Raw genomic sequence first — 27,900 nt, 5'->3', positions numbered from 1 at the left:
GCTTATTTTTAATGACTACGATTTTTGGTGCACCCTTGTGTGCCTGAGGGGAGTGCCTCACTTGCCTCGCCCTAGTCCTGGCCCTTACCCAAAGATAGATATACGTTTTTTTAACCCATCCTATAATAATCTTCCCACCTGCAAAAAAAAAAAAAAAAAAAAGGCATGCATATGTTCGCTCCTCTACCTGGAAAACTCCTACATAGCTTTCAGTGTCCGCCTCAATGCGGCAGAGTGAGGAGGGGTGAGGGTGCCGTCACAAAGTTAGGAGTGCTTGCCAGGGCGAGGGGCAGCCTTAATTCCTGGAGCACTCTACTAGCATAAAAATTTCTCACTTTGGTAAAAGTCTGAAGCACAGCCTCAGGCAGGGACTTCTGAAGGGAGGGGCCCTGGAGCCAGGAAGCTGCTCTCAGGCACTCCAGCCCCCCACCTCCCCTGCCAGTGGCTTAGTTCTCGGAGTCCCATCAGCACCCTGCACCTGGGTGGTCACCACCTGCACCTTGGGGAGGCAGCAGCTGTCTTGCACGTGGGCCGGGGACCTGGGCTAGAGCACATCAGAGCCACCGCATCCTTATCGGTCTAAGTGGGAGCAGTACTACCAACCACCAAACCTGGAGTGAGAGACGGGGTCCTGAGGAGGCACCAGCAGCCCACTGAACCTCGAGATGAACTCACCTCTTTCCTGGAAGATGGAACACGAGCAATTCTGGGCACACGGTGTAGCCCCTTCTTACCCATGGAGTCATGGAGATGGACACTCGTGTACTCCTAATTCCTCGGCCCTTGAGGTAGTTGTCACCCAGCCTCCACGGTAGCCGCCTCCTGCCAGCTCGGCCCCACTTGGGGCCCTGCCTCACCTCCAGCTCACTCTCACCTGCCCTGTGGGCATCTTCCAGGTGGATACTGAGCCCAGGTCTCCCCTCCTGGAAAGCCTGGGGTGCATGTCTGGTTCCTGGGCACAGCCTGCTGTCTCTCTGAGCTCTGTGCCCTTCCTTTGCTGTGGGCACCTGGCTCATTTACCAGCTTCCCTGCCTTGAGTCGTGGCCACGCCACCAGGTCCTAGATGTGAGCAGAAACCGTAGACGAGGTCTCTGGTTTTGTCCTTGCAAAGCTCACCCTGCCCCTCTCCTTTCTTCTCTCCCAGTGGGCTGGGATGAGGATGCTGTGGCAGGAGCAGCCACCTTGGTCCACGGGCCGGAAGCCACACAGTCAGGGCAGTGAGTGGGAGAGCAGCTGCTGCTCCCACCCAGCCTCCACCCGGCCACGGCTGTGTCCTCTACCCCAGGCTCCAGACACCCTCCGGTCAGGGCGGGTGGCTCCCCGCTGTGGCTGGTCCCGGCACTGCACCCCCACCGCAGGCTCCCCCCACGCACCATCCCGGGCGGGGTGCTGCTGCTGCTGGAGATCTCCGTCCCTGAATCCCAGTCCTGGGACCAACCTGTGCTCCCTTCCCATCTACCCCGAGCCCCTCGGACACGCCCCTCTCATGCTCACCTCGTGCTCTCTCCCGCTGGGCCGGCCTGGCGCTCCATCGTCCCTCTTCCTGCCCCACCAAGATGAGGCAAGCTGTGTCACCCCGTCCTGGATCTGGGGGCAGCCCCAAGACCATGGGGCACCTGCCACGTGATGGCCCTCAGCAGGAGTCTGTGCTCCATGGGTGCTCCCAGGAGGCAGGAACAGCCCAGAGAGGACACTGCCCACAGTCAACCCCTTGAGGCTTGGGCTGTAGGAGGAGTGCAGGCCTCGGGAGGGGGCCGTCCTTCAGGTCTACATTCCACCCAGGGGGCCTCTGCACAGGGGACGGCCAGCTCTGGCCACCCCGTGGGACCTACCCCAAAATGATTGAAAATTCCATCACAAGTCATCTCAGGAGAGCAGCTCACCTCCTCTCACGAGCACACCAACATCACAACCACCTGCAGAACCATCCACGGAAAAGACCAAACCCCACCAGAAAGTATCTTCCATAGCTAAAGACATGAGGAAGGAACGACGACGGGACAGCAGGAGTCCCTGACCCCCGGATGGGTGACCCACACACGAGAATAACGACCCTGCAGAGGTTCCCCCCGAGGAGTGAGAGCTCTGAGCCCCACGTCAGGCTCCCCAGCCCGGGGGTCCGGCACCGGGAGCCCCCAGAGCATCTGGCTGTGAAGACAGCGGGCCTTGACTGCAGGGGCCCCACAGGACGAGGGAGCAGAGACCCCACTCCTAAAGGGCCGCACAAAACCTCACACGCACCAGAACCCAGGGCAGAAGCAGTAATTTGATGGGAGCCTGGGCCAGACCTACCTGCTGTTCTTGGAGGGTCTCCTGCAGAGGTGGGGGGCGGTTGAGGCTCACCCTGGGGACACAGACGCCGGTGGCAGATACACTGGGGGACATTCGGCCCGTGAACACAGCTGCTGTGCTGCTGGGCTGACATCTTGGCCTGTGAGCGCCAAGACCAAGCACCACCCAACAGCCTGTAGGTCCAGTGCTGGGAGCCTTGGGCCAAACAGCCCCCTGGGGGACAGAGCCCCACCCGTCAGCTGACAGGCTGCCTTGGGACCTGCTGGGCTCACAGCCCCCTGGGACACGGCCCTGCCCACCAGACGGCGCAGCTCCACCCACCAGTGGGCAGGCACCTGCCCTACCCTCCAGGGAGCCTGCTCAGGCCGCTAGACCAGCCTTGCCCAGCAGGGGGCAGACACCAGACCAAGAAAACCACAGCCCTAAAACTGGACGACTATATGTAAAACAATGAAATTACTGTAAGTCCCCTACATACAAACTTTCAAGTTGCGAACGAAATATGTGTTCCACTAACGTCAGGCGTGAGTGAAATTGCAGCTCGCTCTCCGTCTCCTATTGCTGACGATCCTTCAGCTCTACCGTCTCCCACCCCCTCTCCCTCCTCAGTCAGTAACTCTTCTTGCCTGTTCCCTTGATGCCAGTATCCCAGCTGTTGCACTACTGTACTTTTCCAGGTGCTGTAAGATTAAAAATGTCCAGGGCTTCCCTGGTGGCGCAGCGGTTGGGAGTCCGCCTGCCGATGCAGGGGACGCGGGTTCGTGCCCCGGTCCGGGAAGATCCCACATGCCGCGGAGCGGCTGGGCCCTGTGAGCCATGGCCGCTGAGCCTGCGCGTCCGGAGCCTGTGCTCTGCAACGGGAGAGGCCACGACAGTGAGAGGCCCGCGTACCGCCAAAAAAAAAAAAAAAAAAAAAAGGAAATGTTTTATTTTTTGTGTTTATGTATTATTTGTGTGAAAAGCATTATAAACCTATTACAGTACAGTACATAGCCCATTGTGTTAGCTGGGTACCTAGGCTAACTTTGTTGGACTTATAAACAAACGACTTACGAACGCGCTCTCGGAACAGAACTCATTCCTATGTAGGGGACTTACTTTAGAACATCCTCTAACACCATACACAAAATAAACTCAAAATGGATTAAAGACCTAAATGTAAGGCTGGATAGCATGGAACTCTCACAGGAAAACATAGGCAGAACACTATGACGTAAATCGCAGCAAGATCTCTTGCAATCCACCTCCTAGAGTAATAGAAATAAAAACAAAAGTAAACAAAGGGGACCTAAATAAACTTAAAAGCTTTTGCACAGCAAAGGAAACCGTAAAAGACAACCCACAGAATGTGAGAAAATACTGGCAAACAAAGCAGCCGACAAGGGATTAATCTCCAAAACATATCAGCTCATGCAGTTCAATATCAAAAAACCAAACAACCCCATCAAAAAAATAGGCAAATGATCTAGACAGATATTTCTCCAAAGAAGACATACAGATGGCCAAGAGGCACATGAAAAGATGCTCAACATCGCTAATTATTAGAGAAATGCAAATCAAAAGTACAATGAGAGATCACCTCACACCCGTCAGAATGGCCATCATCAAAAAGTAGGAACAACAAATGCTGGAGAGGGTGTGGAGAAAAGGGAACCCTCTTGCACTGTTGGTGGGAATGTAAATTGATACAGCCACTATGGAGAACGGTATGGAGGTTCCTTACAAAACTAAAAATAGAGCTACCGTATGACCCAGCAATCCCACTCTTGGGCACATATCCAGAGAAAACCATAATTTGAAAGGATACATGCACCCCAGTGCTCACTGCAGCACTGTTTACAGTAGCCAGGACATGGAAACAACCTAAATGTCCATCGACAGAGGAACGGATAAAGAAGGCGTGGTACAGATACACGACGGAATATTGCTCAGCCATGAAAAAGAATGAGATAGTGCCACCTGCAGCACCATGGAGGGACCCAGAGACGATCACACTGAGTGAATCAGACAGAGAAAGACAAACGCCATATGATATCACTTGTGTGTGAAATCTAAAAGAAAAAAAAAGATACAAATGAACTTATTCACAAAACAGACACACAGACTTAGAAAACAAACTTATGGTTACCAAAGGGGAAACGTGGGGGCAGAGGAGAGAGAAATTAAGAGTTTGGGATTAACATATACACACTACTATATATAACAGGTAATAAATAAGGACCTGCCGCAGAGCACAGGGAACTCTACTCAATACTCTGTAATAACCTATGTGGGAAAAGACTCTGAGGAACAGTGTATATATATATACAACTGAATCACTCAGCTGTGCACCGGACTGAAACTAACACATTATAAATCAACTATACTCCAATATAAAATTAAATTAATTAAAAAAAAGAAAAGAAAACCACAGTCCTGCAGCTTGTGGACCCAGCCTGCCCAGAGCAGGCCAGATCCGCCCTGGGACCAGCTGGGCCCCGGCCCTGCCCACTGGCAGGTCACCACAAGCTTCAGGACACCCTGGACCCCAGACCCAACTGTGTCAGGAACCGCTCCCCCACCGGCCATCCAACACCAGCTCTGGGACCCCTGGGCCCGGCTCCGCCTGCCAGTAGACCGGCACTAACCCCAGGACCTGGCCTCACCGGCCAGTGGGTGGGCAGCATCCCAGGGTCTCCTGGACCCCGACTCTGCCCACCAGGGAGCCAGCACTAGCCTGGGGTCCCCTAGGATTCCACAACCCGCCGCCTCGTGACCAGACCCCGCTAACCAGCAGCCAGCGGCATCCACACGTGGCAAGGCCTGGCGACCAGCCAGGCCAGGGGCCGACCAGGCCCACCAGACGCCCCACGCGGTCAGCCCCCTGCCTCAGAAGGGCTCACGCAGCCCCCCAGAGCATGCAGCTTGGGTGACGAGAGGCGAGAGCACTGCTGGGACACACAGGACGCCTCCTACAGAGGCCCCCTCTCCAAGGTCGAGAAACGTCACTAACAGACATAAAATACAAATAGCAACTCAGACAAACCGAGGGGGCAGAGGAACATGTTCCAGACGAAGGAAAAGATAAAGTCCAGAAGAACTAAGTGACGTGGAGCTGGGCGACCTGCCCGAGGAAGAGTCCACAGCAGCGATCCTAAGGATGGTCCAGGAACTCGGGAGGAGAACGATGCCCAGAAAGATTGAGGATTTCAAGCCAGCAACAGCAGAACATTAAACCCAAGGGGGCCCTTGGAGGTGTGGCCTGGGTGAGGGCACGGGCGCCCACCAAGAAGTGGGCCCTGCGCCTATAACCCCAGTTCCAGGCTCCAGCCTGGCCCAGAGAGAGCGCTGGTCCCCCACCCCCTCCTCCCTGGACAGATATTTACCGGGGACCCCTGGAAACCACACAGAGGTCTGACGTGAGGACCCAGCTCCCGCAGCTCAGCTCCGGTGCGGGGACAGGGCTATCGAGGGTCCACAGAATGCGGTCGAGTCAGATGGCAGTGGCTGTGCTGCAGGAGGGGTGGCGGGGGCCAGGGAGTGGGTAGCTCCACACAGGGTGGTGGGAAGGCTCCACAGAGAGGCTGGCGTGTGGCCACGGGCCCAGGGCCTGCAGGCTTGGGAGGGCCGTGGCCGCCTCTGCATGAAATGGGACCACGAGGGTTGGAGTGGGAAGGGCCACCGCCTGACTCGTTGAACACCCGCTCTGGTCGCTATGTGGGAAAAGACCAATGGGACACAAGTCGGGAGATGGGGCACCCGGAGGAGGCTGCTGTGGCCACCGGCAGGAGGGGACAGTGACTGCCCTGGGGCCAGTGGGGCCAGAGGGAGATGGTCTGCCTGGACAGACAGGCAGCCGACAGCCTCTGCTTCTGGGTCAGGCGCAGGGGGGGACGGAGGGAGGGGTGCAGGCACCCGCCCGAGCTGGGGTCTCCTGCGCTCAGGTGGGCGAGGCAGAGGTGCAGCCACGGGGGAGGAGATCAGAACTTATTTCTAAATTGTCAGAAGTTATGTGGGACTGTGGAGGAGGGTCAGCCGTGGAGCCCAGAACTGGGGCGGCCCAGCCCCTGGTGGCAGCGGTGGCCGCGTCTGTACGAGAAAGCCGGTGTGCAGTCTGCTCCGCAAGAGGGACGGTCAGGTCCGCATACTGGGGTTTATCAGGGGACCGGCCCAGACCCCCAGTGCAGCCTCGCAAAGGGCCGCTGGTCTCTCCGCAAGGGACGTTGCAGTCAGATCACACAGACAAGCAGACGACACCATCAGAAAACATGTGGTTTATTAGGGTTAGCTGTGGCAGACGTTGGTGCGTTAATAGTTCTAATACAAGGGTCCCCACTAACAGCTTACGTGTAGGAAGGTGGCTGAGCGGCAGCAATGACAATAACCAGTAAATTGCTTATGATCCTAACAGGTTGATGCCAGCAGTTGGTGAAGGAAAGAGCAGGAGGGTGGGGCCCTGCAGGGAGTTTCCAGAGCTCTCATCACAAGCCCCAGGGCCCCCAAGAGCCAAGGGGAAGCTGGGGTCACCACCCCCCATCCCAGCAAAGGAATGGGCCCTGGCGGGGTTGGGACCTCCAGTGGCTGCAGGTGGCATCTTTTCCTAGAGATTTTTTCAGGCGTGAAACCACTTCGTGTGGCCCAGCATGGCCTCTGAGTTACAGGGCGGTACTGAGTTCACAGGCGTGCTTGGGCCCAGTGTCCCGAGTAATATGTCCATTCTCCCAGGCGTGGTTTGGATAGGCTGCATGTCCAGGGCCCCTCTGTGGCCTCTGTCCTCCTGTCACCTCGAGCCCAGGCCGTGTGTGACCTCGCTTCCTTTCCAAACCCAGCTCCCCTGCACCACGGCGATGGCGTGGCGGTGGTGCTCCAGGTATGGGCACGGAGCTGCCAACATGGAGGGTGACCCCAGTTCAAGACTTGCTTGGTGCAGCAAGGACGGAAGGGTGCTCCCTAGGGGCCTCCAGACGCTGCTACCTGCACCCCTGACTCAGCAGGTGGACGTACCCTGTGTCCCCTCCCAGATGAGGAAACAGTCCTGGTTTCAAATAACTTTTTTCTTTTAAATATGGGCGATTCTTTAACCAGATCTGTAAAGGTGACTGAATATGCCTCTATAAGAGCTTTCAAATAAATAAATTCATGCATCGAAAGATTACTGGTCAAACCACGTGCCTGGTATTTAATCTGGGATATGGCCTTGCCATGGCATGCTTCTGGGAGGTGGGGGGCGGGCTGTGACCTGCAGGCGGGACGGCTGGGCGTCTGGGGTTTGTGGGTGGAGTTTCTGCCGTTCCTTAGCCCGAGAGCAGGAACTTTCTCACGGCTGCCCAGCTGGGCAGGTGGGGCTGACCTCTCTTTGCATTTTCTACATGTTTTTCTCCTCCAAAGAGAAGCCAGAGGAATAAGACGTGGCGATGAAGCCGCTCTCTGTTGGGACCCAGGTGCCCCGGGGCTGGGTGCCTGGGCGCCTCTCCCTCCCAAGGGGCAGGGGCAGCAGGACACGCACCAAGGCCCCCGCCAGCTGACGGTCGCTGGGGTGAGCAGCTCGGGGGCCCTTGGAGGTGGACCGAGAAGCAGACCTGGAAGAACACGGCACACGTGGGGCATCAGCTCCCAGCGCTGGAGGAGGAGGGGAGTGGGGAGTCCTGCCCCCAGCCTCCGCGTCAGGCAGGGAAGCCTTGGGGTGGCAGGACCGCACCTCCCCCAAGGTTCCACGCCCCGGCGGCTCCATCCCCACCATGGCCACATCTGCAGGTGGGGCCTCAAGACCTGACAGTGAGTCCCATTTCAAAGTCAAAGTACCCCCCGGGTGGGTGGTGACCCCGTTTACTTCTGGCGCAATTGAGGGCCAAGGGGTGGGGGGCTGTGGGTTTGGCACCAAGAAAGGCAGCGGGGCTGCTGTGGCCTCAGGCCTGCAGCCATGGGCAGGGCCACCGCGTGGGGAGCTTCTCCGGCCACCAGAGGTAGCTGTGCTGCCAGCACCGAGGCTCCCAGGGCGGCTGTGGCCCGGCAGGCGGGAACTGGGACAGGCGTGTCCCGCACGGGGCTCCTAGGCCTGCCCCCCGGGGCTGCACAGGGCTGTCGGGCATCCATGCCTTCAAGCCCCCTGGTTCCCACCACCCCCCCGGCTCTGCTTCAGAACAGACGCTATACACACGAGCCACTCTATCTCCAACACAACCATCCTCTGAGCCCCAGGTAACGCTAGTCAGCGACGAACAGCCGCCCTGACGTGCCCCGCGGAGGGAAGGGGGCGAGGGTGCCTCTTCTGGGCCAAGCCCCACCTGCCCCACAGCCCACCCCGGGCTCCCGGCGGACAAGGAGCTGACGCGGGTCACGGGGGGACATGTGCTGAGGAAGTGCAGGCATGTTCTGGGCCGCGGCGGCGCCAGTCTGCCGGGGAAGTGGATGCCGCCCCGCATCCGGCGGCCAGAGGGGGGGCCCTAGCCGAGGCAGTGAGGGCGGGGCGCGGGGTGGCGGGAGGGGACCCCTCCAGTTATTGCAGCGGGGGTCCTGGGACCCTGCGGAGCAGGAGAGGCCGGGCAGGGCTCTGCGGCCTAAGGCCTTCCAGCACATTCTCTGGGAAGTGCTGTGACCTCCTATTTTTGCATAAAGTGTCCACCACTTAAGGCAGATCCAGTGGCGGACGGCCTGATGTGCGACAAGACTGTCTTTTCTTTTTTTTAGTAAATTGTGCTAGGGATTCCTCCAATTTGTGATTTTTGTTTGTTGGCAAGCCACATCTAAGAAGCCAGCTCCTGCCCTTCCTCTGCCTGCTTCCCCGACTGTGGCCCGACGGCTGGCCAGGGCACTCAGGGCGGGGACCCCGTTCCTGCCGCCGCTGTCCTTTGAGAGACCCACGTGTTTATCTCGCGGAAGACGGAGCTGGTCACTTCAGGAAGCTCTTTGTGGAGGATGTGGTAGGCACCTTCGTAAATCTGCAATTAGGAAAGACAGGAAGTCACGGCTACCACGAGTGACGTGTGGGCAAGGCGGCCGGGCAGCGGATGGAGAGGACCCCCTCTCCATGCACCCACGCCTGGTCAGCAGGTGGTGCTGCAAACAGCTGGAAAGGTCCCAACATGTTCATCAGATCCTTTCTTGAACCACTGTCCCCTCTCCACGCCACTCCACCTCCAGCCTTGCCCCACCTGCGCCTCCTCTCCTCCCTGTGGGACCCCAGCCTGACCCGGCTGACCCTCACTCCTACCCGCCCACGGCGGTGGTCCTGACACCAGCTCCACGGCCCTCACATAGCGGTGGCCGGGGATCACTTGCACTCTCGTAGGACTTGGCTTCTCAGCATCATTCAAAAGCTGACCAGGGGAACCTTCTAGAAACACCTTCCTCCGTGGTTCCCACAGCTCTCGACCCTCCTGGTCTTGCTGCCGCCTCTGAGTCAAGGCTGCAGCACGCCACCCTCCTGAGCTGCAGGCTGGGGCGGCCGAGGCGGGGTTGGGCCTCTTTCCGCCTCTCCCCAGGAGCCCCGTCCAGGCCCCTGGCTGTAAAAACCACCCGTGCGCCAATGACTCAGAACCTGTGTCTCCAGCCAGACCCCCCCCTGAGCTCTCCATGTGTCTAACCACCTGCCTACTTGCCATTTCAGCGATCCCTAACAGCTATCTCCAAGCTTGTTTGTTTGTTTCTTTAAACTGTAGTACACATCATATAACATGAAATTTACCATCTTAACCACTTCTGAGTGTACGGCTCAGTGGTGTTAAGTATCTCTGCACGCGGTGCCATATTCTCATCCTCCACAACTGAACCCTGTCCCCGTTACAGCGCCCTCCTCCCAGCCCTTGGAAACACCACCCTACTTTCTTTTCTTTTTCTTTTTTCGGCTGCGCCACTCGGCTTGCGAGATCTTAGTTCCCTGCCCAGGGCCCCAGCAGTGAAAGTGCGGAGCCCTAACCATTGGACCGCCAGGGAAGTCCCTCTACTTTCTATTTCTATGAGCTTTGACTACTTTGCATATGTCATGTGCGTGGAATCACGCACTATTTGGCCTTCTGTGACCGGCTCATTTCGCTGAGCACAGCCTCCTCCAGGCTCATCCGTGTGGCAACGGGCGTCAGAACTTCCCCCTTTTCGAGGTTGGAAAACACCCCCTTGCCTGGACGGACCACCTCCCCTCAGTGGGCACCGGGGCTGCATCCACCTCTTGGCCGCCGTGAACATGAGGTGGAAATATCTCTTCGAGACCCTGATTTCAATTCTTTTTCTGAATTTCAACTCTCTCTCGGGTGTGCCAATGTGGGACTTGCGGCTGGGACCATCTCCCGCCGTGATGGGAGTGGCTTTCCTTCCCCTCCTTCCTCCTGCTGTTCGTCCGGGCCTCCCTCTGGCAGGGGTGTTGGGCCAGGGGCTGCCACTCTTAGCCGCGACGGAGGGGCGCTGGACAGTGCAGACACGTGAGAGCCTTTGTAGCACAGCGCGCTGGGGCAAGCGGTGCAGCAGGCTCGGGGCAGAGAGCCAAGCGCCAGTCCCGGCACCCATGCAGCAGGTGTGGCACCTGCGGGGAGCTGCCGCGTTCCCTATAACCTAGCGGGAGGTGGCCCTCTACCGGGGCGTCCACTCGGCCGTGCCCAAGCTGGGGCGGCACTGTCCAGGGACACGTCTGTTCGCGCGTGTGCCCTGGGGTGGCGGTCTGCCCAGCCGAGCACGCAGAGCCACCTTCAGGCCCTGCTGCCACGTGGCAGGGACACAGCCGGTGCGCCTGCTCTCCCCACCCTCCAGCCAGCGGTCTTCCCGGTTCAGCCAGACACCCAGGAACTGCTCCACCTGGAACAGCATTTTCCATCCTGCTGTGCGTGACACGCCTAACGCTCTCTGAGGAGGACGACCTTTTCTGCCCGGAGGCCAGCTGCGGACGTGCCTCCCCGGGGGCCAGGCCAGCCCTAAACCAAGGGGACGTGGGGCAGCTGCTCACCTTGAGCGTCTTGTCCTGGCTCTTGGCGGACTCCATGAGCAGGTAGGCACCCCTGCTGTCGCACAGGCGGTCGGCAGAGCCCTGCAGCAGCAGGAAGGGCAGGGTCAGCTTGGGCAGCGCCCGCTCCACCCTCGACACGGCGTTGAGCAGCTGGGTGCCGAAGCACACCTTCAGGCCTGCGCGGCAGATGAGGGGGTCCGTGTTGTAGATGTCCACCTGCGGGAGGAGAGAGACAGGGGCCCGTCAGGCCCTCACGGTCCCTCCTGCTCTGGCTCTGAAGAGCCGACCCCGGTGGCGGGCCTGGGGTGGGGACCCCCAGTCAGTCTGGCCGTGCTGCCCCTGCTTCCAGCCTGCTCTGTGACCCCCCCCACCCACGCCTGTGCCCTGGGACGGTTTCAGTATCAAGCTGTGGGTTTTCTTCACGTGAGCGACATCGTATGTTCACTTTGATGAGTTCACACAGGAACAGCTCAGAAGATGTTTTGGTGTCAGTCTGAGTGGATTCTGTTTTCTCTAAGTCTGTCTGTCCTGACACAGTGTCCCCTGGTTGAAGAGGGTGAGGGGCACCCACGACTGCCGGGTCACAGGGCTGTGTGTGTGGGAACGAGGCCAGGGAAAGGCTTGGGCAGGACACCCCCGCGGGCTGCAGGACGTGGCTCCAGCAGGCTGCCTGCCAGCCTGAGAGGCAGGTCTGCTGTCCCCCTGCGCCTGTGGACGTGGCTGCCCCTCTGCCGGACGTGCGCAGCAGCCGGGCCTGCCCTCCTCAGCCGTCAGCCTGCCGGACCTCCTCTGACACTGGCCTCGCCTGCGGCCGAGGATCTGACCATGCCCTTTGCGGGGCTACCCGGGCCCCGTCCTTGACTTTCTGGCTTCACTCCTCTTGCCCCAAGGGGACAGTGAGTGGCCTGCTTGCTGTGAGCTGAGACGGCACACATGCCCACAGAACTCTCTGGACCAGGTCGGGGCCGTGATACCTCTTCCCTCACCTCTCTTTTCAAGAGCTGTGTGGTGTCAGGAGGGGTGAGGGAACAGAGGGTCAGCTGCCCGCGAGGAGGCTTGAGTGTCCACTGTGTCTCCATCTGACTCTCGGGCGGGGGCCGCGTCTCCCTGTGACAACTCCCTGGCAGGGTCTCATCCAGGGTCCCAGATCCACTTGGAGAGGGACAGGCTGTCCCAGGTGCCCGCACCACCCTGATTCTTCCGGAGCAGACGAGCCAGACCACTTGGGAAAAGCCACACGAGATGAATGAGCCCCTTACTGCAGCGGAGACGGCGGGCCTCCCGCGGGGCCGGGCCACCAGTCTGGGGGCCGAGAACACGGGAGCGGCAGGGGCTCCTTCAGGGTCTGCAAGGAGGGCTGCTTGGGAAGAGGCGGCGGGGCCAGAGAGCCCTGGCTGCCAGGTGTCCCGGTGAACGAACGCCCAGGGCCAGGGCCCACGAGGTCACCTCCTTCCTGAGCGGCCTGGCGCCTGCCCTGCTGACGGCCATGAAGCCCCGCAGGGAGTCAGCTCCGGGTTAACTGCTCTGACGGCCCAGGTGGCTTCCCACTCTTGGCTCTTTTCCCACGACTGGAGCACGTAGGCGCTGTGTACACAATGGTCCATTCTAGACCTGGGAGGAGCCGCCAGCTGTGTCGGGGAAAGGGCAGGCCCCTGTGCCAGCCACCACCGCACGGGGGGGGGGGGGGGGGGGGGGGGGGCGGCAGAGGGGCAGCCGGGAAGGCAGGGCAGGGACCACCGGGAAGGCAGGGCAGGGACCGCCTCCTCTCAGGGAAACAGGCTTAGAAGCCCAAACCCTCCCCTAAGGTAACCAGCCCCGCCCAACCCCAGGGCCTTTGCCTTCTGAGGGCTTAAGACCTAAATCCACCAAAAGTTCTCCTAGTGGGGGAGGGTCGTGTCCTGTCCCCCAGGCAGGACAGCGTTCTCCCTCCCAGCCCAAGCCAGGCCCGGAGCACCCGTCAGCAGCCTGAGGCCATTCAAAACCAAAGACCGAACAGTCGGTGTCCGAAGATCACTTACTGTGGGATTCCATCTCCATGACATTCTTGAAAGGACAAACCGGGGGCTTCCCTGGGGGTGCAGTGGTTAAGAATCCGCCTGCCCGTGCAGGGGACACGGGTTCGAGCCCTGGTCTGGGAGGATCCCACGTGCCGCGGAGCAACCAACCTCGCTCGCCACAACTACTGAGCCTGTGCTCTAGACCCCTCGAGCCACAACTACTGAGCCTGTGTACCACAACTACTGAAGCCCGCGAGCCTAGAGCCCATACTCTGCAACAAGAGAAGCCACTGCAATGAGAAGCCCGCGCACCGCAACGAAGAGTAGCCCCCACTTGCCACAACTAGAGAAAGCCCGCGCGCAGCAACAAAGACCCAACACAGCCAAAAATAAATAAATAAATTTATATTTTAAAAAAAGGACAGGGCTTCCCTGGTGGTGCAGTGGTTGAGAGTCCGCCTGCCGACGCAGGGGACACGGGTTTGTGCCCCGGTCCAGGAAGATCCCACATGCCGTGGAGCGGCTGGACACGTGAGCCATGGCCACTGAGCCTGCGCGTCCGCAGCCTGTTGCTCTGCAACGGGAGAGGCCACAACAGTGAAAGGCCCGCGTATCGCAAAAAAAATAAATAAATAAAAGGACAAATCAGAGAAATGTAGACCAGACGAGTGGTAGTCAGGCTTGAGGGCGTGGGGCTACAAAATGGCAACATGGGGTCTTCGTGGGGACGGCCTGACTCACCCCCGAGGGTATCCTGGTCGCCATAACCCTGTGGTTTTGCAAGATGTCAGCTCTGGGGCAAACTGGGCAAGGCACACAGCTCCTCTGAGTTATTTCTCACAACTGCACGTGAATCAGAGGTCTCAAAGCACAAGTATAGTTAAAAGCACAACAAGGACTCGGTCTCTGGCGATCTCTCTTGCCCCCCTAGCCCCCATTTCTGGAGCACAGCCGCGAAGACATCAGCTGGAGGCTGTGGACCCAGGTCCAAGCCAGGGCATCTTTGCTCCAGGTGACCAACCTCTGGGGGTGTGTCCACCGGCTGAGACGTGACGTCTTTTCTCTTGGGGGGAAACCCTGTGAGGAAGACCACCCAGCCCTGACGTTTCCCAGCTGTGTGACGTGGGCAAGGCTCTTCTCTCTGGGATGCAGTTTGCTGATCTGTGAAATGGGGGTGACGGTGGTCATGCCCCGGAGGACGCCGGGCATCTGGATGGGATGTGCGCCCACAGCGAGGCTAATGCCGTGCGGCTGCCTGACCCCAGCGCGGGGCAGCGAGGTGGGGCGCCACACTCCTCGGCCTGGGTTGCCCATCAAGGAAGGGTCCTCTTCCGAGCCCCAGCCTCTTCTGGTCTGAGGGCTCTCAGCAAGGTTGACTTGACAGCTGGGAACAAGCCAACTGGGGCGCCTGCCTTTTTTTTTTTTTTGCGGTACGCGGGCCTCTCACTGTTGTGGCCTCTCCCGGCGCGGAGCACAGGCTCTGGACGCAGGCCCAGCGGCCATGGCTCACGGGCCCAGGGAACCACTGCGCCACCAGGGAAGCCTGGGCCTGCCTTTTGAAAAAGCTTCGCCCTGAAGCACAGGAAGCAACCCACAGTTGGGAGTGATCTTAAACTTCTGGTTGAGCAAAATCCAGGAATCACCCCCCCACCCCCGCCCAGTCAGATCTCTTGACCTCTTTTTTGAAAAGCTGTTCTGGGATAGACTCAAAATTAGATTTTTAATTGGAACAGTATTAGAAATAACTAGCCCTGAGCCCTCACCTCTGTGCCAGGTGCTGTGCTGAGTGCTTTACATGTACTTGCTCCTCAAGTCTCTGCAGGACCCCTACGCAGGGACTGTCATTATTATCCATTTTACACATGAGGAGACTGAGGCTCAGAAAGGCTGGGTGACTCACGCAACGTCACACAGCAAGTAAGGGACAGAGCCAGGATGAGAACAAGGCAGTCGGGCCCCACCATCAGCATTCCCAACCTCTCACCACGCTGCGCTACGTGTTTAGACAGGGGGAAGTCAAGGTGAGTCCTGTGGGCTCAAGCGGCCAGGGGGCGTGGAGTTGCAGGGAACCAGCACGCCCCAGGAGAGAAACGGGTGCGTCCCTGGTGAGTACTGTAGCATGCTGCCACCCTCACGGACTGCCACGGGGTGGGGGGGCCTCTGAGCACAGGTGAGTGTCCTGCCCACGTGATTTCACACTTCCCAGAGAGGCCCAGCCCAGCAGGCCCAACCTCCTGCGTTCCCTCCCAGGCACCTACAGACATGTCTGCAGCTGGTCTTCCTGACCCTCCTTCCAGCCCATCCCCTCCCTCTGCCTACGGAAACCTCATCTTCCACCTGCTTCAGGGCCACCTGGGATTCCCATCTCCTTCCTCCGATGTTTCCATCTCTCTTAATCCACCCATTTTCACCCCAGGGAAATCAGATAGCCTTCCCCAGCATACTGGAGAGAGCAGGGCAACTCTACCCAAGTGTCCTCTGGAGCCAGAAACCTGTGGGAACCCGAAGATGAACTGGCAGGTCTTTGCAGAGGCCATGTCTTCGCCCCCGCCTTGGTCTTGAACGGCAGGACTGCTACAGAGGGAGCTGGACAAGAGAAAACCTCTCCTAGGCCTCGCCTCCGGACTTTTTGTTGGAAAGCTCAAGCTTCCCCCCAACCACCCTGCCTCTTTGTCCGCTGTTAACAGACCCATGATGTGACCCCGAACACGGGGCCTGGTCCGAAGCGCGAGTGACACAGTGTCTGTTGACCTGACGTGCCACCTGCAGGGTGGGGAGGGGACATAAGGGTCCCGCCTGATTCCACAGAGTCTCCCCAGCACGGCCGACTGAAGCAAGCCCTGTTTACTGAGGCCCAAGTTCCCGCTATGACCCCAACCCCGGAGCAGGCGCCCTGCCCTGGGGGACTGAAATTCCTGAGCCAGACCAGAGGAGAGCCGCCAGAAGTAAGGACCTGCAGTTCCACTTTGGACAGAAAGAGGACTAATCGGGATTAGCCTACATGTATACACTGCCACGGATCAAGGGCGTGTGAATCACCGAACATCTTTTCCCGAGAAGTGCTTTTTGCTACTAAAGCTTGAACTCCTGTTCACCCTCGTACCTGCTTTTTGAGCCCTGAGGTGGGCCGGCAGGTCAGGCCCTGGGCAGGTGGGTGCAAGCGGTTTGCACAAACCCACCACAGGGCACTGGAACCAGAAGCGATGCAGAGGGTCACCTTGCTTGTGCCTTGGGAGTCCCTGCGCTGTGACCCTGGAACCAGACACAGGTCCTGAGTGGTCACCGAGGGAAGGGAAAAAGCAGACCCACGTTCTGCACCCAATCACACGGGCCACGGCCACCTTTTCACAGGCCCAGGGATAGAATAAATAATAAGAGAAACAAGAAAGAATCACTGGGGTCTTGCAGGACCATGTTCACAACTGCTGGTCACAAAACAGCAAGATCGCGTGGTCTCATGTCTTGGAATCAAAAGTTGGTCACAACTGAGGAAATCAAACATGGACCAGATGGTGAGAGGCAGTGAAAGGAGTGATGATGACAGGGAATTACTGTTACTTTCCCAAAGTGTGGTGACAGAATGGCTTGTGCGTGAATGTCCTTATTCTGGGTCCTTCCTCTTGGGCAGCACATGCTGAAGTACGACCACAGGGTCTGCAACTTATTTCCTTTCAAAAGTTTCAGGGGACTTCCCTGGCGGTCCAGTGGGTAAGACTCCGCGCTCCCGATGCAGGGGGCCTGGGTTCAATCCCCGGTCTGGGAACTAGATCCCGCATGCATGCCTCAACTAAGAGTTCACATGCCACAACTAAGAAGCCTGCATGCTGCAACGAAGATCCCTCGTACTGCCACTAAGACCCAGCGAAGCCAAAATCGATAAACAAACAGACAAACATAAAAAAAAATTTCAGCCAAAACAATGCATCTACTTTATGGCATTGGATTTGGCAATAATTTCTTGAATATGACACCAAAAGCACAGGCAACAAAAGAAAAAAATAGATAACCTGGACTACCTTAAAATGAAAACCTTTTGTTCATCAAAGAACACTATCACAGAATGGGAGAAAACATTTACAAACAATGTACCTAGATAAGGGGTTATTATCCAGACTATATAAAGAACTCCTACAACTCAACAACAGCAAACCTGATTAAAAAATGGACAAAGTACTTGAATAGACGTTTCTCCAAAGAAGATATATCAATACAAGTGGCCAATAAAGCATGTGAAAAGATGCTCAATATCACTAATCATTAGGGAAATGCATATCAAAACGACCTGGCAACCCCTCTTCTAAGTATAAACCCAAAAGAATGGAAAGCAGGGTTTTGAAAAGATACTTGCGCACCCACGTTCACGGCAGTGTTATTCACAAGAGCCAAGAAGCGGAAGCAACCCAGTGTCCACTGAGGATGAATGAATTAACAAAACATGGTCTATACAGACCATGGAATATTGTTCAGCCTTAAAAAGGAAGGAGATTCTGACACCTGCTACCACATGGATGAACCCTGAGGACATTATGCTCAGTGACATAAGCTGGTCATGAAAGGACAAACACTGAGGTCCCTCGAGGAGTCAGCTTCCCGGGGGGGAGGGGCTGGGGGGGTTGGGGAGCTGGTGTTCAGTGGGGAAGAGCTTCACTTTGGGAAGATGAGAAAGTTCTGAAGGTGACGGTGGTGACGGATGAACAACGTGAATGTATTTAATCCCACTGAACTGTACACTTAAAACTGGTTAAGATGGCAAATTTTATATTCTGTATATTTTAGCACAATAAATCGCACAATATTTAAAACATACATCCATATTGATGTTCCGTATTTAAGCACAGATAAAGAAAGTGCGGCAGATTACTTCCAATTGGTGAATTATGGGGAGGAGTATATAGGTGTATGCTATACCACTATGTCGGCCTTTCTGCAGATTTGAAATTTTCCACAATTAAAATTGGAGGGAAAGCTCCAATTTGAATTATGGAAATTAACCTCTCCTCTCCCCACAGTCTCGGCTTTCATGTCATTTTTATCCCCTTGTCAGGAGGAGCCACGCATCCCCTGGGCAGGTTTGGGGCAGGAGACCCCCGTGGTCAGACTGCACTGTCTGGGGCTCATATCGGGCTTGGCCAGTATCCCAAGCCTTGGCAAGTCTGTGGCATCCTATCCGCACGTAAATGGGCCTCCAACCCTCATCTCCCGGCCTGCTGCGAGGTCACTGGTGGTACCTCTGAGACTGTGGTGGGTGAGCCCTGCCCGGCCTGCAGCTGCTTTCTTGCTGGAGCCGTGAAGGTACCTGGGAGAGAGGCAGGGCAGGGGGTGCCTCGTTTTGTCTGGGGCCTGGCTGGCAGCTGGAACTGCCCCTGACAGGCTCTCCACAGAGGCCCTGGCTTTTCTGCTGCCACTACAGCTGCTGACCTCAGGGACCCGCCTCTCTCGAGCTCGGAGCTGTTTCTGCCGGAGTCCCGGGGGAAGGAAGGCTGGGAGGCAGGGGTAGATCAACGGACCCTATGCAGGGCACCGGCCTGAGCTAGGCCCGCTCACACGCTCCCTCGCCTGCCACCTCACACGGAGGCCTACGCCAAGAGATGTTCCCATGGCTCCTTTTTTTTTTTAAGACGTCAGTAAATTATCAGCTGCCCGAAATAGACAGGTCTTCTGTGGCGATACGAGCCATGAATGATGGCGAGTCACAGAATAAGATCAGCTAAGCAAGCAGGTTATACTGGAAAGTAATAACCGGCTCTCAGAGGGGCTCGTGGGAGGCTGTGTCCTGGGGGCAGCATGGGAGGCTCAGCCTATCTTTAGCCTTGGTTACGATGAGTCAAACGCCTCGGCATGGCCGAGCCTTCCCAGAGCTGGCAGGAGCTTCCCAGGGCCACGGGCAGGTGGCCTCCCAGTCGTGTGGGCAGAAGACACGCAGGCAACAGGGCAACAGTGGCCTGACCCCTGAGGCAGGCACACCGCAAATACTGGGTGGGGGTCTGGAGCGGAACCCACCACAGAAATGAAAGGGAGCAGAGCTGGCCCCTTCTCAGCTCCCTGGGTGCCCGGAACTCACCATATGGCCAGCAGGCATGAATGTAAACCAGCCAGGAGACGCTTGGAGGGCGTCCCAGCATAGTTACAGAGAACAGAGACTCGGTTCTAGAAGACAAACTGCCCCAATATATAAACAGTGGACGTTCCCAGCAGAAGACCTGGACACGGCGCCAGGGGATGGGGCCTGGAAGGGAAGCAGGGTACCTGTCTGTGAGCGGTCGGAGGGTCATCGATGGTGTGCAGGGGGCGTCAGGAGCTCCTCAGCACCTCCCCCTCACACCTCCCCCTCCGGTGGCCTTGGCCGGAGAACTATTTAGAACATTCAAGGCTTTTCAGAGTGGGAGGGATTCATCACATTCCGAAAAACCCATGGTTGAGGGTGGAATGATTAGTATGTCAGTACAGTACGCCAATGTGCTGACTGGGGACTCTAACTGTGCAGACAAACACAACAAAGGCCGAGCAGCCACTTGCTTGTTCCCAGGATTTCAGTTCCAGGAGCACTTCAGAACTAAGGCTGGGACATGAGAGACCTAGGCTCAAATCCTTACTTAGTAGCTGTGTGTCCCTGGATAAGTGACTTGCCCTCTCTGGGCCTAAGTTTCCACAAATGCAAATACTGATGTTAAGACTGACTTCCCGGAGCTGTGGACGGGGAGACGGAGGGGCGCGACACGGTGCACTGGGTGGTGCTGAGCCAACGCCAGGTATTTCTGCCTTTACTCCTACGTGGCGGGAGCCTGTGCGTCTGAGGGCTCGCTTCTGTGAAGTGAGGGTGTCATGCTGGCAGTCCTGGCTGCCACATCAAGCCCCAAACAAACGTCCTGCTTCCCCAGAGACACAGCCGACTTCCGAATGCCCCCGGGAGCCCACCAGGCCCCCCGCATCCCAGCCTGCAGCCCCTTCCCCCAGGTCCCACTTCAGTAAGCTTGTGAAGCAAATGGTTCTTTTCCTCCTGAGGCTTTTATAGCTGCAGAACTCCAGGGGAAATGTCTCGGCTAAAGTGGGCCTTAAGACACCCGGTGTTGGATCTGGGAGGTGCCTCTTCTGAACACATTTTCCCCCTCGGCATTGCTATTTTTAACGCTCAGCAGAATGTTGAAAGGGCGACTCAGAGAGAAGGCAGGAGAGGGGCTCATTCTCCATGCCAAGGACTGGAAGCTCCTGCTTCCTATTTATTCCAGCCCGAGTCCACCCTCCGAGTCTTCCCAGCAGGGAAATTCATGAGTGCTTCTGAAGAATCACCCCGCTTACCCGACCCGTCAGAAACCTGATACAGGCCGGTGTGCCACCACGGACGGGGGCGGGGATGAGCGCACAAGGGGAGGCTGCATGCTGGGTATTCGCCCAGACTCTGCTGTTTTCATAAGGCCTTCAGTGAAATTTCCATTATTTCAAAAAGGAGATAAAAGCTCTGAAATTTGCTACTTTCAAACAATGAGGGCTCGGAATCATCTCATTACCTTTCTTTCCTTCCCTTTTGCCCATGTAGTTTCAGGTGGTGAGATAAACAATTCGGATTTGCACCTCGATGTTTCCTCTCAAAGGGAGGTCCCTCCTCCAGCCCACTGCTGTCCTAGCACAGCTGCCACACAGATCAGTGGTTTTTCTGGAAATTGCACGTTTGAGCCAGAGCCATTATTTGGCCTCAGCAGGTGGAGGAGGCCCTGCCCACACGACTCCCCTCACAAGCGATCCTGCACACAGAGCGATGGTCTCCAGCCACGGGCCGTGTGGACCAGTAATTACAAAGCAGGAGAGAGAGCTTCACGCTTGTATGTACTAGCTGGGAGGAGGCGTCCGAGTGGAGACCTTTGAATCAAAGGCTTCGGGTCCCAGCTCTGCCCCTGACTGGCTGTGTAACCTCGGACAAATTACGTAACCTCCGAGCTTCGGTTTCCTCACCTCGGAAATGGGGTTAATATTGATCTCACTCATGTCATGACTGGCTTCGGTCTTTCTGGGTCCTAACACTGTGCCTTCTCACCACACAGATCTGCCTTTTGGAATGAAAATCTTCTTCATTAACTCAAACATTCTTGACCCTGGTGGGTCAAATTTGGCCCCAGGACACAGGTTTGGGAGTTACTGCTTTTAAAATTAGATTGGGGACTTCCCCGGTGGTCCAGTGGCTAAGACTCTGCGCTCCCAATGCAGGGGGCGGGGGGCACGGGTTCGATCCCTGGTCAGGGAACTAGATCCCGGATGCCGCAACTAAAGATCCTGCGTGCTGCAACTAAGACCTGGCGCAGCCAAATAAATAAATATTTTAAAAAATTGATTAAATTAAAATTCAAATGGAATGTGGACGACTGGGCGGACTGGCCCACCTCAGGCTCCCCGCACAGGGCTCACACAAGCCAGATTCATAAACAGCCGGCCCTCGGAGGCCTGGGTTTTGACCCCTGATCGGGAATGTCCCTTCCTACACGTTAGGCACGATCCCCGTTTAGTTGCCTGCTCTCTGAGTGGCTCAAAGGGCCGGAGGTCATATTTTATAACGAAGCCAGAGTCCGACCGCTCAAGCCCCAAGGAAGCGGGGGAGGCCACTGGGGTGCCGGGCACCCGCTCCACTTTCCAGGGTCCGTGGGCAGCCAGCAACTCCCTGGTTTCAACCTCCTGACACAAGATGGGAGCTGAGGCAGGAGAGCAGCACAGTGATGTGCTCAACCCTGAGGACCATCCCTTCCAGGCGCCCAGGGGGCCGCCTGTCCACTGGGTTGTTGCCCCCCAGACAGAGCGGGCTGGGGACCCACTGACCTAAGCTCTGAGGCTAGTCCCATCAGCGGGTGACCCCAGGCATGTGCCTGCGTATGGGCGAGCCTCAGTCTGCTCCCCCGCGATACGGGAGCTGTGCATGGGTGAGCACGTGACACAAGCCTGGCACGGAGCATAAGGGCCCTGTCACAGGCAGGGGATGAGGTGCTGGACCTTCACTAAAGGGGAGGGGCTTGGTTCGCTGAGCAGCACCTTCACAGACCAACCCTGGTCTCTGCATGGACCTGGCGTCAAGGTGCACCGTCGTTCATGCTGAACCCTGGGGTCTGGTCCCAGAGGGGGTGACGGTGACATCTCACAACCCTCGGCGTATCTCCCCTGAGGCCGCCTCACCCTGCACGCTACACCTCCTGGGCTGGTTTTGCTTCTACAGAGGGCAGCGAGCTCTGCTTGAGGGCAGTAGCCCACCCCTGGCACAGCGGTGCCTCCTGACCTGCCCTCAGTTTACCCCTTGCCACTCACCTCTACACTGTGGCCGGAGCAAACTACCGGCTGTTCTGCAAATAGGCTCTTCATGCCGAGACCTTCACCCGTGCTGTTCCCTCTGCCACGAATCCCCTTCCTCTGATCCCCCTCCAGCTCCCAACCCAGTGGACACGTGGCCTGGCCTGAATCCATTCTTCCATCCTCGATCCTATCCACCCCGCCCAACAGAACTGCCCTTCTCTGCTCTCAGGCCATGAGGTTGGGTAGGACTGATGCCATCCGCTTTCCTGGGCCAATAACCCAGACTGTCAGCCAGTAAGAACCAGCCCTGAGACTTCTGTTGGGAAGAGGTGCTACCTTTCCACTGCAGTTGCTCATGTAAAGCTGCTGGTGGTCAGCTTTGCCTCCACTTGGGGAGAATTTGGTTGGGAATGAGGCCAAACCAGGGGATATGAGAGGTGGGAAGAGAGATGGTGAACAAGACTCTGAGCCCCTGGACCCAGCCACGCCTGAAGCCTTTAGTTACACTCACCAATAAATCCCTCTTTTTGCTCAAATCACTTTGAGTTGGGTTTCTGTCACTTACAACCAAAAGAGACCTGGCTGATACACACAGAGTTTCATCTGGTCAGCTCCTCTGCACACGTGGGTACAGCTCAGGCAGCACCGCCACCCACTCCTTCCCACCCAATCCTGAAGCCAGACAGCATCTCACACGTCTTCAAGTCCCCGTCACCTCGCACAAAGCCTCGGCTGAATAGTGGTAAACGGCCGAGGCAGAGCTAAAACCTGCATTCCCCCCCCGCCGGGGCTGGTGCCTTCCCACCCCACCAGCCCCAGCTGCCCCAGGTCTTCAGAAAGACTCACCTCTGTCTTATTCCGTGAGAGCGTGCTGCTGTCGATCCGGCCCAGGGACACATTCGGCAGGACAAGGTTGAGGACTTTCACAGCAAGGACCTAGGTGGGAGGGAAGCCAGGGTGAGCGCAGTGGGACCCCCACCCAGCTGCCCTCGGGGCCAGCTCAGGAGAGGGACACCCAGACTGGACCTCAGCCAGGCCTGGTCCCGGGCTGGGCACCCAAGGACCCTCCTCTCTCCGACCAGACGGCCTCACTGGTCTGGCTCTGGGCCACTGTGGGCGAGCTGGGCGAGGGGAGGCCGTGTGGTGACAGCGGGACACCACATGTGTTTTTTGCTGACCCTGATTCTGTGCAGTTACCCTCCCTAGATCCCTCATGCGTCATGATTTTGAATGATGTGCAGGACCTCCTAGCTGAGTGCTTGTGCACGAGCACCTCTCAGAGGACCTTAAAAAACACAGCAGGAGCAGACGCACCCAGTCCCCCGAGATGAGGCAGGACACGCTCTGATCCGGAAGCATTAGACACGGCGCCGAGGGAGACACCGATCTGACTGCTGGTTGTGTGGCCCCAGGTGTGTGGATGGAGCTGCACATCACTGAGCCTGTCCCCTTAGCTCCCCACGGGACCACTGTGAGCAAAGGCACCGGCACACGGGAGGTGCTCAACGCGTGCTCCTTGAACATGGTCCTGGCTCAGGTCCAGGCCTTCCCACCCCCTCCTGCTGGATCTGGTGTTTACCCAGGAAAAGCGTGAACCTGGATCTCACACGTCTGCCTGCAGAGGGGGGCTGTTCCCGTTTCTGGGCTGTGCAGACACCCGGGGATGAAAGATGCTATTTCAAAAGCGAGCTGAGAAACGCTGAAATTAGAATTGCACGGAAGGTGGCGAACAGTGAATCCTCGGTCTGCGCGGAGGGCGTGTGTCACAGAGCCGACAGGTGCTGCCTCTTGGCACCCTGCATCCCGGGAGGGCACACACATCCACTCAGTGACAACCCCTGGGTGTGCTGGGCACGGTCCCAGGTGCCCAGTCTTTTAATCTTGACACAAATGCTGTGAGGTGAGGGTTTACCCTCGTGTAACAGACAAGGACACTGTCTGTTACACAGAGGCTCAGTGCCACTGCACACGGCCAGCTGGAAGTGGGCAGGGGCCTGGGATGCAGCTGCCCTTTCCCTTCCAGCAACAGTGGCCCAAGGACAACGTTATTGGGGAAAACGACGTGGATCCCAAAGCTTGTAAAACTGATCCTAGACTTTCCGCTGTCCTTGATGCCCTGCCACGGCCTCCTGAAGGACACGGAGCCTCTCAGCTGACTCCACGTGTGACCCTGCCAGGCCCAGGAGTCTGGGGAGGCCATGTGTGATGCAACCAGACCCTGCTGCCCACTTTGGCCCGTCTGCCTGCCTCGTCCAGCACGGACTCCTCAAGGACACGGCTCTTTCTCGGCAAGTAGCTTCCTACCCACTCCCCGATCAGATAGCCGACAGCAGGAAAAGACCCAGGGACACACCGCCTGGGCACCTGCCCCGTGGCAGGCGTGAAGGCAGAGACTGTACAGGGTCCACTCCAGTGTCCAAGCCGGGCACCGTTTCTGCGTGGACGCGGGCACGCTGCCAGCTGTTCGTGGAGGGTCAGACTCACCTTCACCCTTGCGGTCTCTGCTCCCACCATGGGCACCTCTCAACCCAAACATTCACACCCCAAAGTGCCAAGGCCTCTACCCCAGGAAGAGACACTGACAGCTCAGGCTCCACGAGGATCAGGCCAGGCGGGCTGAGACTCATGCCGTCCTCATTCTGGTTTCCCGGGGTGTGTGTGGGCACGAGGCAGCCAGGGGAGATGCTGCCTCTAGGAGAGGGCCACAGGGAAACCTGCCCTGGCCTCCGTCCCTGAGCATGTGGCCTTCTCTGCATCACTAACAGGAACTCTGCGCAGCCACGGGAAGCTTCAAGAGCCTCACGGGAAAAAAAGAGGAAGAGAGCCGTTTCTGGACAAGCATTTGCTTTACGAGAAGAACAGTGCAAGGGTCCGGTCCCTGGAGGGACCAGATAATGCACAGCAGTTCGGCTGCCCCCTCACCTTCCTGTCCCGGTACAATCGCCGAGTTCCGGCAGGGCCTCTCCTGCTGCAGCTCCGACAGCCTATGGCCCTGAGCCCCTGGTCTCCACAGAAGACGGCGCTTGGTTTTGAAGTCCTGTTCCCTGCACCCTGCTGGTGTACTGGCAGCGGGCGTGGCCCCCGTCAGGCCCTGTCCCTTCCTGATGTTCCATGACCCCTGCTCTACGTGTGGTCCTCAGACCAGCAGCACCGGCAGCTGCCAGGGATCAGGCTCTGCATTTTCACGGGACCCCCGGCGTTCGTGTGTGCCCTGAAGGTGGAGGGGCAGGTAGCCTGAGTCAGAGAAGCACCACCCTAAGAGGTTCTGCCTGACCTGCTCTGAGCTGTGGCCCAGGTGGTGCAGTGTCCCCGACCCCCACAGCATAGGACCAGGGACACGGACACACCTAATGTGTAAGCCTCTCTTTCAAAGGAGTCACAGTGAGACATCTTTGCACCACCCTGACCCTCAGCTCTTTTTCTAAACCAGCAGAGTAAATTCTGGCCACATTTCCAACAAGACTCAACTGGGTAGAGACAAACCTTTGATGGCAATAATGTCACAGCTAAAACAATCAGGTGTTTCTTAGCCTTTTCCCCACAAACACCAGAGAAGAAAAAGAGGCGGCACGCGGGGAAGGGCGCTCTGAACGGCTGCTCGACACACTCCCTTTCCCTGCTGCTCTTTTAGGGTTGGTCTATTTCATTAGCTTTTCCGTTAGGAAACGGAGCAGCGGGAGTGGTGGATCAAGGAAGATGAGGTTCAGGAGGGGTGCTGAGGTCACGTGGTGAGGAGGCAGGGGGATCGGAGGGAGCCCAGCAGAACCCACGCCTGAAAGAGCAATTTGTCCAGGCTGCTGCTGCTTCCTGCCATCATCTCCCCGCGAGAGCCCCGCACCTGTGTCCACGGGAGGAAGAGTGAGGGGCAGTGGCTCACCCAAAAAGGGAGTGGGATGCAAGACACTGTGGATCTTGATGCCATTCTGAGCAAGCGTTCTGAACTCTTCGGACAACCCTGCAGGGGCGTTGGAGAGAGCCCCAGATCCAGCTCAGGAGAGGGGCGACCCCTGCCGGGCCCCCTGGAGGAGAGACCCCACCCTCATCGTGACTCCAACAGGCTAAGTCAGGTCTGTGCCACCACACAGGTCCCAGTGACCCCAACTCAACGGGGGCCCCAGGGCATATCGCCTGAGGACAATTTGGGGGCCGAGACCCATGACGACTTACACACAGTCACTGGACCCCAGCCCTGGAAAGGGAAGGTAATGAAGTGGGGGAATCGGTCCTGGAGACTCAGAGCTGGGCAAAGTGGGATTCGAACTGTGGTTCTGAATCCCGGAGAAGGTCTACGATCCTCAGTGTCTCCATTTCTAAAATGGAGAAAATGAAACGAAGTTTGAAGGGCTGCTAGGAGGCTGCGTGACACCTAATTCCTCCAGAGCTCGTCCCTAACCGCCCTCTGGTTTCCAGCCCCAAGGAGAAGCTCCACCAACACTCCTTGGTCGACTGAGCAAACGCTGATGTCATTCAGAGTGGGGACCCCAGGAAGGAGGTGACCTGCAGAAACAGGTGACAGCTGGAGCCCCAAACTACCTCAGCGACAAAAGAGGATGACTCTCCCGGAAGTGAGGTCCACCCCCGACAAGCAAGCGAGCAGACGGTCATGTGTCCTTGGCCTGCCCTTGGGGCACCCCTGGGTTAACTGCAGCCCCATCGCTTTAAGTGCTAGTGACTTGCACAAATGCCTCTATTGATCCAAAAGGTTTTCATGGCTCCCGCAGATCATTTTTAAGCTTCTGCCACTAAAAGACTTGACACGAGGGAAGTAATTACACTCACTTTTATACAGCAGCTCAACAGGCTGACCCACGCACAGGAGGCCAGAAGTGCAGGCCTCCGTGGGCGCAGGAGTGCATGGCCAGGGCACAGCCCAGAGTTTCTGGGGTGGGGGAGAGTGCACCTCCCGGCAGACGACAGGAAGCCCGCATGCCTTACAGAGGTAACAACACGCCTGGTGCATCGCTGTTGCCAGATTCAGGGGCCAGTTTATGACCTAGCTAAGCCCTGACTCCTGAGTCTAATTTTACCTGAAGTTTGAATGAGTGGCCACTCCCCAGACCCCTTCCGTGTCCCTTCTCCACCCTCTGCTCCAGGGCCTTCCGGACTCCGGAAGCAGAAGAGTGACATTCAGAGGGGAAGTGGGCTAGAGTTGACCCAGGGCAGTTTTGGGGTGAAGGGAACATCCTGCCACGCCTGCCGCCTGAGCCAGAGCTCACGCTGACCTTCAGCGAGACAATCAGCCTCATTTCCTCGTCTGTAAACGGGAACGGGGTGGTGATGGAGGGGAAATAAGATGGTACGTGTCTGGCATGAGTGCTGGGTATACAGCGGCCACTCAAGCCCCACCTGGCCAGGTGCCCTGGTTGGTGGGCGGGACGGGGGTGGTGGTGGTGGTGGAGAAGCATCCGGAAGCACTGGGATGGCTCCTGCATC

The 27,900-nt window shown here is 57.6% G+C and overlaps 1 protein-coding gene across 2 annotated transcripts in view; it reads right to left on the bottom strand.

Annotated features, from left to right (window-relative positions):
• Positions 1-6,530: 6,530 nt before the first annotated feature.
• The window catches only part of MGLL (monoglyceride lipase), a 104,033-nt gene continuing 82,663 nt past the window's right edge, over positions 6,531-27,900 (bottom strand). For both annotated transcript variants that reach the window (XM_022562571.3, XM_022562568.3), the window contains exons 6-8: positions 23,314-23,403; positions 11,204-11,419; positions 6,531-9,209 (exon numbers count right to left, since the gene is read on the bottom strand). In XM_022562571.3, coding sequence (XP_022418279.1) covers positions 9,084-9,209; positions 11,204-11,419; positions 23,314-23,403 — 432 coding nt within the window. In that variant the 3' untranslated portion in view covers positions 6,531-9,083. The remainder of the gene's footprint in view (positions 9,210-11,203; positions 11,420-23,313; positions 23,404-27,900) is intronic.

Source organism: Delphinapterus leucas, chromosome 10 (assembly GCF_059928025.1).
Source record: "Delphinapterus leucas isolate spDelLeu-1000000601 "Yukka" chromosome 10, BTC_Dleu_Yukka2, whole genome shotgun sequence".
Taxonomy (NCBI): Eukaryota; Metazoa; Chordata; class Mammalia; order Artiodactyla; family Monodontidae; genus Delphinapterus; species Delphinapterus leucas.
This window is presented reverse-complemented; position numbering and strand designations above follow the sequence as displayed.